General features: G+C 42.6%; 2 protein-coding genes across 6 annotated transcripts; both read right to left on the bottom strand.

The window, feature by feature from the left end:
• Positions 1-66: 66 nt before the first annotated feature.
• On the bottom strand, positions 67-5,417 carry LOC140316842 (collagen triple helix repeat-containing protein 1-like). Of its 4 annotated transcripts, none has more exons than XM_072394837.1 (5): positions 5,204-5,417; positions 4,168-4,245; positions 2,286-2,504; positions 1,985-2,201; positions 67-424 (listed from the first exon to the last, which is right to left on the bottom strand). In XM_072394837.1, the coding sequence occupies exons 1-5, from the start codon at positions 5,312-5,314 to the stop codon at positions 282-284; spliced, it is 768 nt and encodes a 255-aa protein (XP_072250938.1). In that variant the 5' UTR covers positions 5,315-5,417; the 3' UTR covers positions 67-281. The 4 variants fall into 4 exon arrangements, with proteins under 4 accessions (XP_072250938.1, XP_072250939.1, XP_072250940.1 ...); XM_072394838.1 differs by having other exon boundaries at positions 5,246-5,416; XM_072394839.1 differs by lacking the exon at positions 4,168-4,245 and having other exon boundaries at positions 5,204-5,415.
• A 1,179-nt stretch (positions 5,418-6,596) lies between these two features.
• Positions 6,597-18,575, bottom strand: fzd6 (frizzled class receptor 6). 2 transcript variants are annotated; one of them, XM_072394834.1, is made up of 8 exons: positions 18,443-18,575; positions 16,782-17,215; positions 11,100-11,296; positions 10,449-11,025; positions 9,905-10,324; positions 8,614-8,762; positions 8,158-8,511; positions 6,597-6,910 (listed from the first exon to the last, which is right to left on the bottom strand). In XM_072394834.1, exons 2-8 carry the CDS (start codon positions 16,965-16,967, stop codon positions 6,760-6,762), a joined length of 2,034 nt encoding a protein of 677 aa, XP_072250935.1. In that variant the 5' UTR covers positions 16,968-17,215; positions 18,443-18,575; the 3' UTR covers positions 6,597-6,759. The 2 variants fall into 2 exon arrangements, with proteins under 2 accessions (XP_072250935.1, XP_072250936.1); XM_072394835.1 differs by lacking the exon at positions 18,443-18,575 and adding an exon at positions 17,334-17,352.
• Positions 18,576-18,733: the final 158 nt, after the last annotated feature.

Here is an 18,733-nt window from a genome sequence, read left to right as displayed (position 1 = left end):
ACTACAGAGTACACAGTACAAACACTGACAACAACTAATCGGTTATTACTCACAAGGAGACAATGCTACAGTACAGAATTTATTTCTAGGGGACAGCACAACAGTATCTCTGTTTACAGGCCTGCCGACTAGCATAGAATTTAAACAAAAAAAACAAAACATTCAAGTTACAGTCAGTGATGCTGTGACGCCTCAGAAAATCATACCTGATCATTTTGGAGGGCGCAACAACATACTCTTAACACTACAGAGACTGGATCCTCCCTTTCATCTCTGTTTTCTTATTTAGGCAGTTCCTCAATGATAATCCTGGATACAGAATTCCACCCTGTCGATGCGTCACCCCGGGGGTAGTCTGCACAGGTCCCCACCCACACGGCCACATCCACCAGCCCCGCTTTGACGCCTTCACACAGCCCTTCAACTGCAGAGGGTGGGGGGAAAAAAAGACGGAGCTAATGAATTTCAGGAACACCCGAACTGACTGCAGAAATGGAAAGTGTTAATCGTTTTGTTTCCTGGCGCTGTGGTGACCTCTCTAAAATGATGTGGAAGGGTGTCGCTTTAAACTCTAAAAGAGCAAGCGGCTCACACATCACTTAAACAAACAGTTACACAGTTAGCTTTGCATCTTTCTTGCCAAGAACCAGTAGATGAAAGGCTTTGTAGAACCCTGTCATTTCTGTTATATATATAAAGCTAAAGTCAACAGTTAGCTTAGCAAAGAAAATAAAAATACTGTTGATTTCTTAAAGAAATAAATAACTAAAAAGTCACTTTGGCTTTTTCTGTGGGAACCAAACTAACATCAAGTTACAACTCCTAGCTAACAAATGCTTCAAAAATCACCCCTTTTACACTCGGACTTGGGATTTTTGACCTTGGATTTCCAAAATGAGATGCTACATGCTATTTATGGAGCTTTGAAAGTCCTATATGCTTATGCTAGCTGTTATCTGCCAACAGTAGTTTTATGTCTGGCATATGGAAATGTGAGTGGAATAAATTTTATCTCACTATTACATTGAAAGTAAATGAGAATATTTTAGAAAAAAACAGATAAGCTGTTACTGTCAACCATTGCTGCAAAAGCAGTTGAATTGAATAGTAAATTGTGATCTTTCTCTGACAAATGGAATGAACTGAAGCTCTAAAACTCAAGCAGTTCAAATTCTTAATGTTACTATAAGGTACACTCCATAAAACAATGACACTGCTGGTGTGAATCCTTGGATTTCACGACTGGATGAACCTTTTTTAACACACATGACATGTTGTAAGAACATTTTTTTTGGTAACTCTTCCCCAAAAAACTGTTTCAGCTTGGATATATACAGACAGACATCTCAGTAGTATCCTGCAGTGGTCTATTTCTTTTTCCCCTTGATGGCGTTGAGCTGTCCAGGCCTCGATACAGCAAAGCAGACCTAAACCATGCTTTCACCTGTTTTCATTATAGGTATGCTCTGGTCTTGCTACATTTTGCTGTATCTTAGGCTGTCTGACCAAACAATTCCACTGTCATTCTACCTGTCCACAAAACATTTTCCCAGGAGCTTAATAGGGTGTCAGTGTTCTCTATGCTGAACTGCAGGTGTGTGGTGGTGATTTTTTTCTGAATTAGAGCATTGGCCTCCTCAGTGGAAATGCTATGTTCCGTGTAAGGCGGACATGTTAACCAGATCCAGTGCCACTTTTTGGATTCTCCTTTAGAGACTCTGATCTTTTCTCTGAGATTAGACAGTACAGTTTCAGGCTATACTGAGAATAGTTGAATGATGTATTCCAAATTAACAAAACAATACTTGCACAATAACAAGGGTGTCATGGATTAAATTAGACAGTTTGCTCATAACTGTAATTTAGATGAAAACCAGATCAGACTGTTGGAGAAATTTATATATAAACACCCAATTTACACAGTGAAAAAGCACGTTTACTCCACTTTTCTTGTCACAGTGGCACATTACTTAAAAAAAAATACCTGAGGACGTTCTGTGGATGTTGATGGTTGAGTTGAGCTCAGGACTTCCCTGGTCTAAGTAAATGATGGACTCCACGGGCAGGGGTCCTGTGCACTCCGCTCCGTTAAAGGTGAAGTACCACCGCTGGCAGCATGCGTTCTTGCACTTGAGTCTGAGGGAACCGCTGAAGAGGACTCTGAGAGCGCTGTCGGAACGCAGCTTGGTGAACGTACAGTCCTGTGGCACAGCATGGAATAGGCATGTGGTTGTAGAACATTTATGTGTCTTCATAATGACTAAAATGCTCAGGAAGATACTTACAGCCACTTTACCCAGGTCAATCCCATAATTCAGAGAGTTCCAGGCACATTGCTTGTAGTTAGGCCTCCAGGGCTCATCGAAAATCTCACTTATGCATTCTCCTTTCTCTCCTTTGAGTCCATCACGACCTGGGATACCCGGTGTACCTGGAATGCCGTTGGCTCCAGGGTTACCATCTCTACCAGTGGTGCCTGCTGGACCTTGTATGCAGCTGCCAAACTGTGAATACACAGAGAAGGGAAAGTAGTGGTGAAAACTGACAAAGAAACAAAGACATCCAACCACATCAACTGAACCTATTAATGTAACAGTTCGTGCTTTTATTTATTGACTTTTTTCTCCCCCACGTGTTGAATCCATGTTTGGGCTACATGCACAGACACCTAACTGCTGCCATTCATCCAACCATCACACACAAGAATGAAGATTAGCTCTCAGTCACACAGACAAATCCAATGGCATCAGTTTGAAACAAGTGTTATAACAGATGTTATCCAAACCAAGGCTAAGCAACTGAATCAACAAACCCAAAGCCACAAAGCTAATGAATGATAAAATCTGTGATAATGGGGAACTTATGGCTTGGTGGTGGCCTAAATTAGTAGGCGTCTGGTCGCATATCTCTCAGTGTGATTCACTGTCCTGTTGAATCTTCTGCTTTGTTTAACCAGATGCTGCATCCTACTCAAGCTGACTCAGACACACGCACACACACACAGGGGGAAGTTAGCCAACAGCTACCACAAAGAGAAACACACATTGAGGATCCAAATAGATCTGTGTAATATGTTCTTCGGAAGAGGCACTTTGACCAACAGATTGCAGAGCATAGGATAAATAACTGTCAAAGCTTTTTTTAGTTGCAGATGGGTTTTAATTTTGTTTAGGTGATTTGTAAGTCATTCCCACAGCCAGGACGACAGACGTAAACTGACACGTATGAGTGCATTCCTTAAGCAAATATGAATGGCAAAAGCAGTTTGGTGGGAGTTTTTGTTGGGTCATTGCTGCCTTTTTGTTCAGCATGCAGCTGTGAGGCAGTTATGAGAGAGTACATGGCCGAATGGCATTAAGGCAAAAGCGAAGTGGGGGAGGAGAACAAAGAACTTTTTCTTTAGTTTAAACATCTTTTCCTGACTTGATTCCCTGGGGTAAGGTCAGATAATCTGATTGAAAAAAAAACACCTAAAAGATGGGAGAAGTACAGTATTCTGAGTCAGCTGCAGTGAAACAGATGGTTGAGGGTCTGTTTTAGCCATTAAGCAGCTACCACTGGAGCAGCCTGGAGATGTGAGACCTTGCATCATCTCATAAGGAAACTGGGAAGTCTGTGATGAAACTAGAGGATTCGAGGTTGGTATTAGTGTGCTAAAACTGAACTGGAGTTTGCTCTTAGGAAATCGGGGATAAGGCACTTAAATGCACTTTGGCTTATGCTGGCAAAATGTGGAAAAGGATGGAAGCGCTGCATGAGGCTTGAAGCGTAACATTACTTCATATATTCGGCAAGGAAAACTTTTTTCAAGGTTGAACTTTTGGAGAGCTTTCAAAGCTGACTAATGAATGGAACCTCTGTTACTTTAACCACATAGCTGACTTTTATATTAACTTCCAGTATGCTCTTTCTACAGTGGTCCAGCCTGCCTGCATGAATTACACTCCAGTCACACTGATTGTTGGTAGGACACAGTCTGTTACTGGAGGCATAAAGGCTGCATTTGCCCCAAAGTGCTGAGGAGTCTGTGGCAATTCATGCATTAGTAAACACCAAAGTCAGCCCCAAAGCTTTCATGGATCATGCAAAGTGTGGCGATGCAGTTTTTTAAAGAGTTTTCTGATTCAAAAGATCTCAGTAAGATGCAAAATGGGATTTTATGATTACCATGCCGTTCAAATAAGTAGATCTTCCCTCATCGGAGTGTCTAGTGCAGTTGGGCTTGTCTGCATCATTTCCAGTGCACTAGATACAGATGGTAACAAAATATACTATTTATTAAATGCTGCACATTGGGTCTGCTTGAGCTCAGAGGTTTTCAAAGTGAGGTATAGTCAGACTTAGTCAGGGGGAGAGAGTCCAAAGAGCCCCAGCAAAAACAAACACAAGTTTTACTTTTGATTCCCAACAGATTTGTGGGTCATGTGATTCTGCACAAATATACCGGGCATGGCAACAACTTAGAATTAGTGAAGTGAAACCCTGTGCCATGAAACAGTTGAAGCCCACCCTGGGTGTGTTTTCCCATGCTGTGGCTGTTATCACATCGGACGGTAGTAACCAGCCTCATAATATCATTACAAATCAAACTCACACAGAGTTATTTTTAACTGGAAAACAGGCACAGAGAACAAAGACTGGTAGACAGCATGAGCCAGACCCCAACTTCCTGTTTGGGACTTTTTTTTTGTCCACTCAGTCTGCTGGACAGATGCCAAACCTGGAATATAAGAGAAGCAGCTGACTATACAAAAGCAATAAAAATGCACCTTCTGTTCTACTCATGGACATAAGGAGAAAAAAATCTTTTGGAGACCATTTTGCAGAGTTATCATTATCATTACCACCATATTTACAGTTATTACTATCATTTTACTATTTTAGGCTTTTTTGTGTGAGAAATATTTTTGCTTAAAGGTATTTTTGCTAAAAGTGTCTTGCGTAACAAAAGGCCGGGAAAGAACAGGATTAGACCTGTAAAAAAGTAACCAATAAATCTTACATGAGATGCATTAAAAATACAACAAAGCGCGCAGAATGACCTTAATGTCATTCTGCATAGAGTTCAATATTCAGAGTTTGATATATTATCAATGTTCAATTTTTTTTTTAAGGGTTGAACAGCTGCTTAGTTTCCCCACATCTGCTTTTGGGAAAGTAATCGTTAACTTCTTCAAGGTTGATCTCATCGTGTCCCTCTTACCTTGTCAGCGTCAGGATCCTTTCGGTATCCTCTATTTCTCACCTTTTCCACGCCGTAAAGAGGCAAAGCCAGGCAGACAAGAATCAGCAGGCGGGCAGCGAGAGGAGACATCACGCCAGCGACAGAAGACTACTGTGCGCGCGCTCTGTGTGTGTGAGAGAGAGAGATCCGAAGCGACAGTTTGACTCCGAGTCCAGCCAGTTCCAAGTCCAGAAGAGGGCAGGACGAGAGGGAAGGAGCCAGTCAACTTTCAGTGAGGAAAGACATCCCAGTGAGATTTGTGCGGGCACATCGTGTCCATTTGCGGAATGATGCAAGTGTTAAACTCGAATGTAAGCGGTCACAATGAGGCTATTCCACAACTGGCGCGCATTTGTTCTTGCTTTTTATTCAAAACTTCATCAAAGTACAAGTGATAACAAAATGTAATTGAAAAGTCAAAAACAGGAAATTCATTTAAAAATGAAAAATAAAAAATAATAAAAAGCAATAGAGCCTTTGATAAGACGACACCAGGTCTTGGATTCATCATGACACAAGGCAGACCCCCCCTCTCCACATGCGACTGAAATACAAAAACATACAAAGACACTGCTCCCTTTTAGTATGCGTTGTCAGGATTGTCCTGTGGCTCCTAAATATAAAAAGTAAATCCATTTCAGGGAATGATCAGCCCCCTGTGCAGCTCAACAGAGGATTCAGCAGGACAAAGAAAGAAATCACAGGAGAAACTGAGACTGCTCTGTGACCCATAGTTTATAAATAACCCCCACACTTGTCCTGTAATCATTTGCCTTTTCATGGAGCACTTGATTAGTGGTTTGTGCTTGTAATGACAGTGCAAAGTCTGCTTGATTTGTTCTTTTGGGTTTGATTCAACGTCTATGAATCTACGAACGTGTGACCTCCACAGATTATTTTTCTTTGCTTTGAAACAAAGGAAAATTGTTTCAGAAAACTACAAAGCTTTCCCCAGATTCACTGGATATGTCTATTTAAGCAACAGAAACAAGTAAATAATCACAAAGTGAGGAGTTAAGACGGGTTTTAGAAAGAAATTTGTAAATTCAACAAAAATGAATACAGTCAAGTTTAAGAGCATGCTTTCTGTGGGGGGAAAAACATCGATACAGTAAGGACGAGGAGACATGCAGCAATAGTTTAACACAGGACAACTCTCCTCGGGTTCAGTGTTTGGCAATATCATGACCTCTCTGACACGTCTCACAGTGTAGCGACTGGTTCAGTGGAAGACTTAAATTCTGCGATAAAAAAATAATATTTACAGAAGTATTGGATTCATTTGCGAGCATCATATAGCATTCAAATACCAACCTACAAAACAGCACGCCTACAGCGTGCCAGAACATGAAATGACCATTGGTGGTTGTACGTTTGGGAGACAGAAAGCTTTGCTCTGCAACAGAAAGACTAAAAAGTCCAGAAAAGCGCTAATACACAGCTGGCGCCCAAACAAACTAAGTCTTCTAAAACAACATCAGCAACTCCGAGTGGGTATCAGGTGGTATGGAGGACGGACGGATGTGTTTGGGAAGTCAGATGTCCTTGGCGTCCTTGCTCTCCTCAGGCACCTGGTGCACTATGTGTTGGGTGGAGCCCTGGATGTTGCTGGTCTGTGATAGGTTTAGAGCTGGATGGCCACCGGTAACTTGCCGGCTCTCCGACAGCTCGCTCCTTGGAGTCCCCCTGAACCAGCACACAATCCAGAACAACCGTTTATTACAGGCACAAATCCAGTTGAATTAATTTTACGTTAAAGAGCAACAGTGTCAACATTGCTGTGGCAGCAATACCCAAAAAATAGGCATCTCAACTTACATTTGACATAAAGTTCAATCGAACTTTAAAATAGAGAGAAGAAGAGTGAAGAAAAAAATATATACACTTAGGTCCATTACAATCTGGATGCTGACTATTTTTCTTAATCTTACCATGAAGATGTTCTAGTTACAGTTTATACTGAACGTGGGCCTAAAATGTCAACTCAGCTTTAACTTGAGGGCATTCACATCCAAAGCTTTGGGATTAAAACTCTCTAAAGCTCTATTTAAAGACTAATTCCTCTACATTAACTAAATCGAGTAGGCAAAAGGCCTGGAGTCAATTCCAGCTGTGGTGTTTGCATCTGACAGCTGTCGTGATGTGAATCCACAACATGCTGTCTGCTCCTCAGAGGCTGCAAAGCGTTCATAAGCCTTAAGAACGGAGGGGGCAGATTAGGGTTTTCCTTAAAAACGTCTCATGGCTCGTGATCATGATCTGAAGCACTACAAGATCACCTGTAAAATGTATGAAGGTGTTCAGTGAAGCACCTGCTCACATTCACCCAAATGCAGCAAAACCTTTCGCAGTGAATCAATTTAAAGCGACAGAATGCAGGAACAACAGTTGGAGGATGTTAGGAGGCATGTTAGAAGAGCACTGAGGTGGTTGAGATGAGAGAAAACCATGGCTCGTACCAGGAGTCGGGTTGGAAAGTGCAAAGAAAGTGAAAGATGCAACATTTTCCGAGACAGAGAAGCTCGTCTAAACCCCAACGGGCATGCGTTCAACTTGTTGAAGATAACAGTAAAAAGCAGAAAGATGCACAAACAAACATGAACAGAAGTAAGCTGCACCTGGAAAAGCAACACAAAGGAGGAAATCTTCAGGTTCCATACTTAAGGAAGTCATTGGCTGCAAGAGACTGCGAACGAAGCGTTAAAAATGAACGTCGTGTTCATGCTTCTGTTCATTTGAGCTCCTGAAAAAGAGAGTTCTCCTTACCTCTTCCTCCAATTTGGATGTGAATACCCTACAATTAAATCTGAGAGTGTGCGCTTTAAGCCCATGTTCATGATATGACTTTGACTTCTTGAACATCACCATGTAGATTCGGTTCTTCTCTCCTGAAACACTCATATTCAGAAAATGCCACTCCGATCGCATCTTACCTCCCATCTGTAACTCTGTGCATGCTCTCAGAGCGGCTGCTTATCTTGCTGGAGCTCCCCCCTTTGCTGCGTCTCTCTCCCCCCTCTCTCTCCCCCCTCCTGGAGCTTCTGTTGGAGGTGCCTCGGTCCAGCTGCTCCCTGGCTGAGGTGTCAGACTCGTGGTGGCCCGACACAGAGGCGATGGTGCCGGTATTGGCGGGGACAACGCCAGTGCTGGTGCCCATAGATTTGGAGATGACTTTGAGCTTGTGGGAGCTGGGCTTGTAGTGCTTCTTCTTGTGCTGGACGCGGGTGTTGTGCTTCAGGAAAAACTCACAGGACTCCTGGAGCACTCGGCGGCTCTCGCTGATGGGACTGTGGGTTACAGGACATGGCAGTAAAGGAATAACACAACTTGCTTATTCAATCGCTGCTTCATCAGTGACAACATAAGAGTGGTTAGAGATGTAGTCTTACTCTCTCTTCCGGGTCCTGTTAAAGAAATAGGCCCACTCAGAACAGGTCTTTTTGCTGCTGACCCAGAACACTGCAGATATTCCAACCACCAGCGTCATCAAGTATTTTACAAGAAACAGGGAGAGGTCAGGACGCTCGAGCTCTGTAGTCTGAAACAGAGACAGACCCAAATGCTAATAAGATCCATGTGATTCACCTCAAGTGTAAATGAACAAATCAGATTTTTTTCTTAAGACTACATAAGGGCTTTCAAGCTTTGTTCAACAAGGGCTAAGTCAATTTACAGAAATGTACTCGTGGACTCAATAACTCATGCATCCTGAGCTGCTTTTTTGGAGTGTAAGTGGTTTCTTAATAAACAGCCATGTTAAAGTATATTGAGTTGGTTCATGGTGAGTCTAGCCTGAATTTTCCATATTAAAATCTTGTCACAGGCTCTATTTTTGTCCGACCGCTGTTCTCATAAACTGGATGGGATGTAGTTGTTACATTTTTGTGTTGTTGTTGCATGTGTTTGCATAAAAAGATGCATAAAAGAAAGATAGGTTGTTGGAGTCCTTGAACTTTACAGGCAGTTCTTGTGGCTTCCCATACACACACACACACACGTGCACACACACATGCACACACACATAGGGATTCAACATCCGATCTGAAAGCAATACTTCAGAGATTGAAAATGTAGGGCAACACGGGGTAAGAAACATTTTGGTATTAATCAACTGGTGTCAACAGTTGTTACTTGGCATTAATAGTAATATTTGGTCTGTAATCATTCACAACTATGTTCCAATTAGTGTTTAAAAAAAAAAACAACCCTGAGGATTAACATCATAACTTAAGGTTCTTTTTGATTAAAGGCCATAACTTGTAAACTTGCACCAAAGCAGTGTATCTCAATCATTTATGACCCATTAGAAGAGTGTTACGGAGTGTTTTCTGCAGAGACAGCGTCCTTGGCAAATAACCGACGGGCTCGGGACATTTTTGGGGCAACATCCATGTGCGTAGATGTCAGCTAATGACAACGTGTGGGTGTGAGAACTATGAAAACATGAAAAAAAATGAGGAGTTCAAATCACCTTCCCACACAGTGTGTAGAAGTGTGCCGAGGTGATGACGTGTCTACCGTGATGGTAAATTTAGCTATATTTCCCTAATTTGCAGCTTTGCTCTTTGATTGATTGATCTTTCTTTAACAAACAGAACAATTCCACAGTGCTAAATAAAGACTGCTGAACTTGTGGTTGTTGTTGTAGTTCCTTGAGAATATGACATGAGCCACAGGTACCTTGTAGGAGCAGGGGATGCTGTATTCTTGACAGCGGTCATTGATCCAGGTATTTTCCCAGGTGCTGCGGTGACTCTGTTCATAAGTGTAGCAAGCTAACAGGGTAACCAGCGGGACGAGGTAGAGGCAGCTGAACACACCGATGCGGATCATGAACTTCTTCAGCTTCTCCTGGTTGCGCTCATCGTGCTGGATCACCTGACGGACGTGGTTGAGAGAGACGATACCTGCCAGGATGAGGAAGAGGCCCACTATAACACCCACGCACAGCGGAGCCAGAACAAAGTACCGCAATGCGTCCAGGTCGTAGAGTCCCACAAAGCAAACCCCGCTGATGTTGTCCCCTTCAACTTTGTTCAGAGCCAGCAGCATGACAGTTAGTGCACCAGGGATCCCCCAGGCAGCAGAGTGGAACCACACCTAAAGACAGCGAACAAAAAGGACAATATCAACCACACGAAACATTGCCCTCGCTTCCATATTCCACTTATCATTGCTGCGCTCTGGCACTGTTTGCTGTATGACTAACTCTTAAGAACCTTACAGCTTTCTTCTCAATGGCCTCGCAGCTCCACTTCGGTCCAGCAGCCAGAAACCAGGTGATGGTGAGTATGACCCACCAGACGATACCCGCCATGGAAAAGAAGTAGAGGAGCATAAAAAGCAGGGTGCAGCCTTTGCTCTGAGATCCCAGCACTACAGTGTCCACACCTGCAGGATGGGAAGCTTTGGTACAGGCAGCATTGTTCCCCAGCAGGAAACCAATGAAGTATATGAGCGAAACAAAGCTGTAGCAGACGGCGTAGAAGATTATGGGGCGCTCTGGGTATCGGAAGCGCTTGACGTCAATGAGGAAAGTGAGAAAAGTGAAGAGTGTGGCGCCCAGGCAGATGATGGAGCACACACCAATAAAGCTCTTGGCAAAGTCAATGTCGTGCGGTTTGAAGTACATGTTGGAGCATGGTGGAGCGCAGTCCTGAGCCCCGAGGAAGGATGAGCCGTGACCTGGCTTGGTCTTTAGCTGCAGTGGGCACCAGAAGCCAAGGTCTCTCTTAGTTGATGAGGAGGTCACTGGGGTGGTTGGAGGAGGCACAAAACCATAGAAGGTGCATGCGTCCAGTCTAGAAGACAACGACAATTATGGAATAACGGACTGATTCAGAGTTTTAGGCAAAGTGAGCTGACGTTTTCTTACTTGTCACATTGTAGCTCAGGAGGCCAGGTGACACCAAAGATGCGAATATTCTCCTCGCAGTCAGACAGAACAGCCTCGCACATTTCCCTGCATGGACGGATTACTTTGTTCTCTTCAGTGCACGCTGGGATAAAAGCTTGGCATAGGAAGTGGTGGACGTCCGGAGAACAATGCAGGTTTGCAAGGGGCATAAATGGCTGGATTTGAGAGATGAATGACAATAAATTTAAATACATATGTCACTACCAGAACTGTGCTGCAAACCCTGCTTGAGTACAGCTATCTGAAAATACAAGAACTGCAAGATAGGGATGAAACATTTAGATACAAATTTCATGACTTGAGTCATCTGCATCATCCAGTAAATTCTGAATGGACACATTCCATCTAAATTTTGTTTTCCAGCTGTGGTTTGCATTTATTAGAAATATTTTCATTATATCAAACATCTGCTGCCTGTCTGGATTGAGGAATCTAATGTTTCAGTGGGATATGCTGCTCCTTTGCTACATCAAGAAGGCTGCCTAAACAGCGGATGAACTCGGTCGATATAAGCAGTGATTTTGTCACATAAAAAAGAAAAAAAAAAAACAGTTCATGGCAGTCTGCAAGGTCACGATAACGACTGCAACAAGCAGCTGGAAAATGGGTACACGAACAATGTGACTAAATGTTGAAATTAGGAGACAAAAATAAGCCCTTTTCAAATAGGAGATACGTAACATTAATGGTTTAAAAGAAATAACAAATTGATCCGTGTTATTGTTTCTCGTGGCTTTGTTCAGATATGCCTGTGAAAGAGCTACTGACTGCTGACATGTTTTCCATTTGCACAAGACTGGACAGGAAATAAATTGAGGTATGATACTAAAGTCGTCATAGTCGAGGTTATCTCACAACAACATGTCATAACACCATAACAAATCATATCAATGGGCCAAAAGCACAATGGTTGGATGTTGGTAGGTGGAGGCAGCTGAAAATATCACTTCTGCGTCTCCTAAAAAAACAAAAAAAAACACACTTACTGACCTCTTATTCATGAGGTTTTTATTGCAGTACATTCTCATGTGAGGTCCTTTTCTACAACATGCCTCTTTGTCAGGAGAAATTCATACCAAGCTAACAGGCATTGTGCTAAATTAATTAAAAATGCGGTGGATGGAAGTGGTTAAAAATGCTGATAAATATATAGAGTTAAAAGTTAGGGTTGAGCAAGCTGATGATCTTACTTCAAGGGCAATCTTGATTTGGCATGTGATCTTCTCTTAAAAAGTTAAAAATGTTACGATTGAGTCATTTCAAAACTTTGCAGCTACACAAAAACCTGTCCCAAACAAGCAAGGGATTGCAAACTGATCCGCAGGGCAGCTTAGGAGGCAAACAAAACATTTGGCACATAAAATCCGGCTTTTGTCAGGCTCAGCTTTTCTCTTGTCAATAACTGGGACAGTTTTATCTCGAACCGCTGCTCCGCAAAATGTCTGAACGTTATTTGGTTGGGCTGCGGTATTATCTTCAGTGCCACACAAAGCGGCCCATTCACTGGAAACCATATTCTTCTGTTTCAACACACCGGTCAAGAGCCTGCGGACTGAAAAGGGAAAGGGGGTGGGAGGCGGTATAGGTGGCAGGAAATAAGTGTACGGACATTTGGAAACACAGCGAAAATCCAAGAGGGCTGGAATGCACAGAGCTGCTTTATAGGGAGGTTGCTCGAGGGCAATATTAAAAGAGGATTTATAACAGGAACAACTTCACTCGAGGTTACTAAAAAAAGAATTGTGCACATTAACAGAATCTAATCATAAGAGTTTGGGTTCATCTGTCATCACGCTTTATAAGTGAACAGACTACTGTTCCCCAAAACTGTTCATGTCTGTATGCAACACACACACACACACACACACACACACACCCACAAGTACACAGTCTGCTATTCAGCGTTTCTCTTCTTGAAATTCAGTCAGGCAGCGGTCTGACAACTCTGACTGCCCCTGCGACAGTAAGCGTCTTTGTTTCTCTCCTTTGGAGGTCTCGACTCCGAGCTCCTCGAGGCTCAACAATCTGACCCTTATTTGCTTTACAACGTGAACAGTAAAAACTGCTCTCCTTCCAGAAACCTTCAGCTACGATCAACAGCAGGAGTTGAGCTGATTTGCTCTTAAAGGCAAAATCCTTTGAAGAGAATTTCATAGCAAAGTACTCCAAGGATTAAATGATTTGAAAAATGACGAGGCTCTCACTTTGCGAAGTTTTGCTCAAACCTTTAAGACTCTCAAGTGTTCCATGTCTTTTACAGTGTGCCAGTTCGTCTGTCCACTTCCTTCACATTCTAACTCTGCATTTCTGCAAGTATGTACTGTTGAATGTAGACCAGAGTGTAAGCCTGTCACCTGGGAGACAGGAGCATGGAAGTTAGACTGTGTACGAGTTGGAAATGGGTGAGTTATTACAAGACAGAGAATACTCATTGTGGAATGTGCACTGGGCTTTCTGTGGGGCTGGGTGTGTCCCTCCCCTTCCTCTAGAAATCAAAGACCCTACACAACAAAGTCGATAGAGTAGCCTGTGGCCAAGGTTGCTGTGAAACAAGAAGCCTACACCTTTGCCAAATGACACACAAAAGACTCCTTTAACAGATCTCTGTTCTAGCTCAAAACTCTGACACCACATGAGTGTAATCCAAACCCCGGGCCTCAGGTATTTCAGGACAAAAGATGAAACTAAAAGAGAAACAGCCTTCGCTGCTGAGAAGACAAGAAACAGCACCCGGCCTTAAGGTGCATCGGGAAAAGTGTCGCAGCCGTCGCAGAGCAACGGGTTTTATGGCTCAAAAGGCCCGTACATAATCTAAAAAACTGTTTCACTTTCACAAGATCTTCATGTATTCCTCTGTTAGCCAGTAAAAACTGTTCAGCTGGTGTTTCATTTTCCCTATATTTTCTCAAATAAGTGTCATTAGAGAGCCACTGTTGCCAGGAAACTGGCTTCAGCTTGCGTTGCTGACTGCAGGATGTCACATTTGGTGTTTGGTTTAAAAAAAAAAAAAAAAAAAAAAAGATAGAAGACAAACGGTTTCTTTGCAGTGGTGTGCAGCAAAGTGTTGGAAAACCAATAAGGTTGCCCTGCGCACCCATTTTATTTGCCCTTCTTTTGCTGAGTCTGAACCGTTTTTCATGCTTCCTTCTCTTTGGGACGAAATGCACTCTGGTCTTTTGAGCTGTTCAACCTATCGTTGAACCAATCGACAACTGACCAAGGCGTCACCTTGTTGCCGAGGGCGATGCAGTGTAATTTTTATGGAGGATTGCACGTCGTAATCCTTCACTCTGAGCGGGGTGAGAAAACCACGGATGGGTACGTACGCACTACCACATGCACTGATCTGACCACATTTTGTCACTGGGACAGAACCACAAACACAAAAAATAGTTCAAAAGAAGCTATTTTTTTCAAATCTGTCATATTTAACACACTCCAGAAATATTGAGCCGCTGCATCATTCTTTTCGCATCATTACGAGCTTGATAAGATCGGAGATATTCATGATGAATGTTAATATCAACATCTGGAAGATCAAGAAGTCTGATGTGTGTAACTCTTCATGTGATAAGTCTGTGTGTCCTGAATAAACATATAGTTTCCATCAAAGTTCTTCCAAGAAGTCACAAGACATTGCAGCGGGTGCGATCCAAATCAGAAGAGGGTGTTTGTATGGAATGTATTTGTCTTTGCTCTTTAGTGGAAACGCCACGTAAAAGAGGAGTTGTTGGTAAATTGCCTCAAATACATCTCAGCTCTCAAAATCAATGCGAGATTATGAGGTGATGAAAAAACAGCAAGAAGGCAGAAAAAAACAAAACAATGAATATTGAATGCTCATTATCCTAACAGGGAATTTACTTGTTAGCTCAGACTGCTCATTATCCCCAGTTATCTGATCCAAGCTATGAATCTTATAAACAAGACAGATCCCACTGATACTCTGGCTGTTTGAGGCTGTTTAATGAATGACGAGTTTTAATTTGGGAGACGGTGACAGCATTGGAAAGACTTTCTTCATCCCTGCAGCTGACTATGCCGAATACATCATGCATGTACTAATTTGACACGCAGTGGAGCAGCTTCACCGTCAGCAGTCATCTTTTTTGCATTAACGTAACATATCTGGCATTTATCCAGCATCTGGGATATTTTGAGATAAGGCCAGAACTTAAAAATAAAATAACCGGAATAAGCTCTCCACTGCTCTTAATTTGCGCTGCAGGGAAAGACGGCAATGTTGTTTTTAATGAAAGCGTTTAGCATGAGAGGGCCCTCTATGCTTTTAAACCTGAAAGCTGACGCTTATGTAGCTTGTTTGTGTGTTCTGTAGCAACAGTATCATCACTACTAATTGCAATTTGTGGCTGGATTTCTTATCATAGGAGTGATTTTATGTCAATGCATAATCTATTATGACGTTGTAGAATTATGTTTTGTAGCCCCCCCTTCCAGATGGTGAACCTTCCAATAAACCACCAATCGGATTACAGTACAAACACCAAGAGTCACCAGTGGGTTTACGTGATGAGATTAACTCGATTATAGCTATAGTTGGGTTATGCTCCTTATCTGAGCAAGGGTAGTTATCCTTTGTTACATGGCGGTGAATGAATCGAATCACTGGCACAAAGCATGCAGTACCACAGTAGATAAGTGGCGCTGTACCCATTTCAACCATCGCTAATAAAGCCACTTCCGGTTGACGTCTTCACCACCACCACCAACAAACTCAGGCATTCGAGAAAGGTGGCGAACGAAGAGCAAGATGAAGCTGCGTCCCTCTACATTTGTGATAAGCTGGGTTATGGCACAAACGTGATGCACAACGTTCTCCATCGCGTTGTTTGTTTCTTTCTGATGGCGGCGACAACAACAGTAATATCGTCTCCTTCCACTTCCGGTTGACGATCGCGGGAAAAGATCTCGAGAACGCTCGATCCGATTCATAGTCAACTCCAGGCACGTTAAGTGGGCAATCGGATGGAGTTATCCCGGGGTCTTAATTCGATCGCAAGTAACCCGATCCGATTCGATTTCTTGTCGGATTAAGCTTGTTACATGAGCTGAATAACTCAATCTTATTGTAATTTAGCCATTAATCCGATTGGATTGCCCGCATGTAACCGCACTGAATAAACGGACTGGAGCTATGAACAGTGCCCATGGCAGAACTAATAATGGTTGCTATTTTTGATCATTTTGACTTCATTTACACACGGATCGAGAATTTTTTCTTTCAAGAATCTTTTTGGCAGGTCAAAAGTTGCTAAATGCTTTATCTTCACTTTTGGTACAGTTAGATTTTGCTCACTGAATGGCAAAGTCATGCATTCTTCATGTATTTAAACTGTAAACTGGAGATTTTTTTCATTTGCCAGTGCTCATAGAGCAGTGGTATGTGATTGGATCGATTGGCCAATTCAACAACACAACGAAGAGCGGTTATAAAGATATATTTAAATATTTAAAGGTCCAACACACTGGACCTTTAAATAAGAAAAAGAAAAAAAAGATAATTAAAAGGGAATAAATGAGAAATAGATCAATTGTAACTTTAAATGTCACTGCTAATTTCACAGCAAAAAAGGGCATTTATTGGTGTATACAGGCATAGGTTACATCACAAGAACTCACCTCCATTTTGCTGGCAGCGATATCCTGATCGTAGTGCTCCATCATGTTGGGAAAGAAAGTCATGTTGTATGGCATCCCCATGCATCGATGCACTTTTATGGGTTCACAGGTAAACAAGCTGTGGGAGCTGCAGCATCCGACCCATATCAGAGCCAGGCACGCCCACAGTGGTCCTGGTATCAGCATGGCAGCAGCCGACGAGGAGCGAGCAAATGCTTTTTTTTTTTTGCTTTTTTTTTTTACGTAAACTAGAACGAGTGTCTCTTTGGCTCTGTGTGAGGATAACTTGGCCTGAACTGTTCTTCCTCCGGGCTCACGCTGTCATTCACGTATTGCTTCTCCTGGAGACATCTCAGAGGCCGTTGCAGCAGGTGAAACTTTCTTTGTCATCGGTCAGCATGTGCCTCCGGGTTGTGGACAGGAGTCCCACCTCCCTGAAAGGAGATGATTGTGAACTGATCAAAATTCTAGTAGCTGCAACAGAGAAGATGGCTGTAGCTACTATTTCTCACACGTACTACAGACGGACATGGCAGGGGACAGATGAAAGACTTTTAAACAGCCCGTCGAGTAATTCTAAATCACTTAAACAAGGATATACAAAAACTCCTCCAGGTCCCTTGAGGTCCTCGGGATCCAGCTGGAGGAGTAGACTGAGAAGACATCAGTCAGGTGGCATTAACGGATGTAAGTCCAGTCAATCCCTGTGCAGACGCTGTGTGCATGCATTAAATGAAGGGTTGGGAATGCTACAGATCATAGCTGCTTTAGTAGAATAAGTCTCAGCTTGTTGACACACATTAAACCTCACATAAAAGTGTCAGAGCTCCACGTACACACTTGCGTTAAAAGCAGTTGAGAGTCTTGAATGCCTGACAGAATGAAAAACTTTCCCAGTGATAGTTTGCCTCCTAAAGTATCAGCAGGTTTGACTTTGCCAGTAATGATGCTGTATGGTGCCTGTACAAACACATACATCTGATTCAACTTCTGGTCATACTTTGCATATTCACACACAGAAAAGCAATAAAAAGGAGCTTTTAAAGGGGTTAAACACGATGCAATTATCTAAATATGTTATATAGTTGCTTGAAATCCAGATGACTGTCAACATGCTTGTTTTATCAAGGGGGATTTCGCTGGTGGTACAGCAGTTATCCTGATATGACCGCATCTTTGTTGACATATACAGTTTAACACGGTGCTCTTATGCAGGCATGTGAGTTCCCAAATATCCCCAAAAGATATCATTCTGTAAACTTCTATTTCAGTTCATCATTGGCATATTTGGCTAGCATATATGCAACGATAAGAATACAAAACAGTTAGCTAAAGTCATAATATTCTACTCATATCACAAACACTAAGACTTCGCCATAGCACGAAGACGTGTTCAGGTGAGAAAAAAACAACAAAAGAACTTAGTCGCCATGACTTCCTAAACTGCTTTGTGTTTACCCAAATGTAGCACTTTCCAGAATATTTCCGTTAACCGTGGACAGAGACAGTCGTTTTCCCGTAAAAATAGAGACCGACTGTGGGGAGAAAGTACAGTCAACATCCCTGTCTCTGTTTGCTTTGATACGGGGGCCCGACTCAACTTTCGGTGGAAAAGTAGAAACATGCAACAAAATGTTGGTTTAAAAACATGAAATACTTACCACCGACTGCCTGGGAGTTACTGAAACAGTTTGACTGCATGGACACTCGTCGGAGAGGTACAGTGGGGAATTTGATAGCGTATTTCCTGCGATAAGGTCCCGCACCGTCCCTTCGTCTCTTCTCTTTCGGCTGCGCTGAATCAAAGCTGCCTTCAGGGACAGTTGGAAATGTCCGTATTGGTGAGACATAAAAGACGGAATCGTTGTCATCGAATCAAACACATTTTGGATCACTCTGCTTGCTAAACATTTCCTCTTTCAGACTGATGAAGAAAAAACATTAGGTGTTCA

Source organism: Leuresthes tenuis, unplaced genomic scaffold (genome assembly GCF_036924035.1).
Source record: "Leuresthes tenuis unplaced genomic scaffold, fLeuTen1.0.hap1 SCAF_10, whole genome shotgun sequence".
Lineage (NCBI taxonomy): Eukaryota > Metazoa > Chordata > Actinopteri > Atheriniformes > Atherinopsidae > Leuresthes > Leuresthes tenuis.
This window is presented reverse-complemented; position numbering and strand designations above follow the sequence as displayed.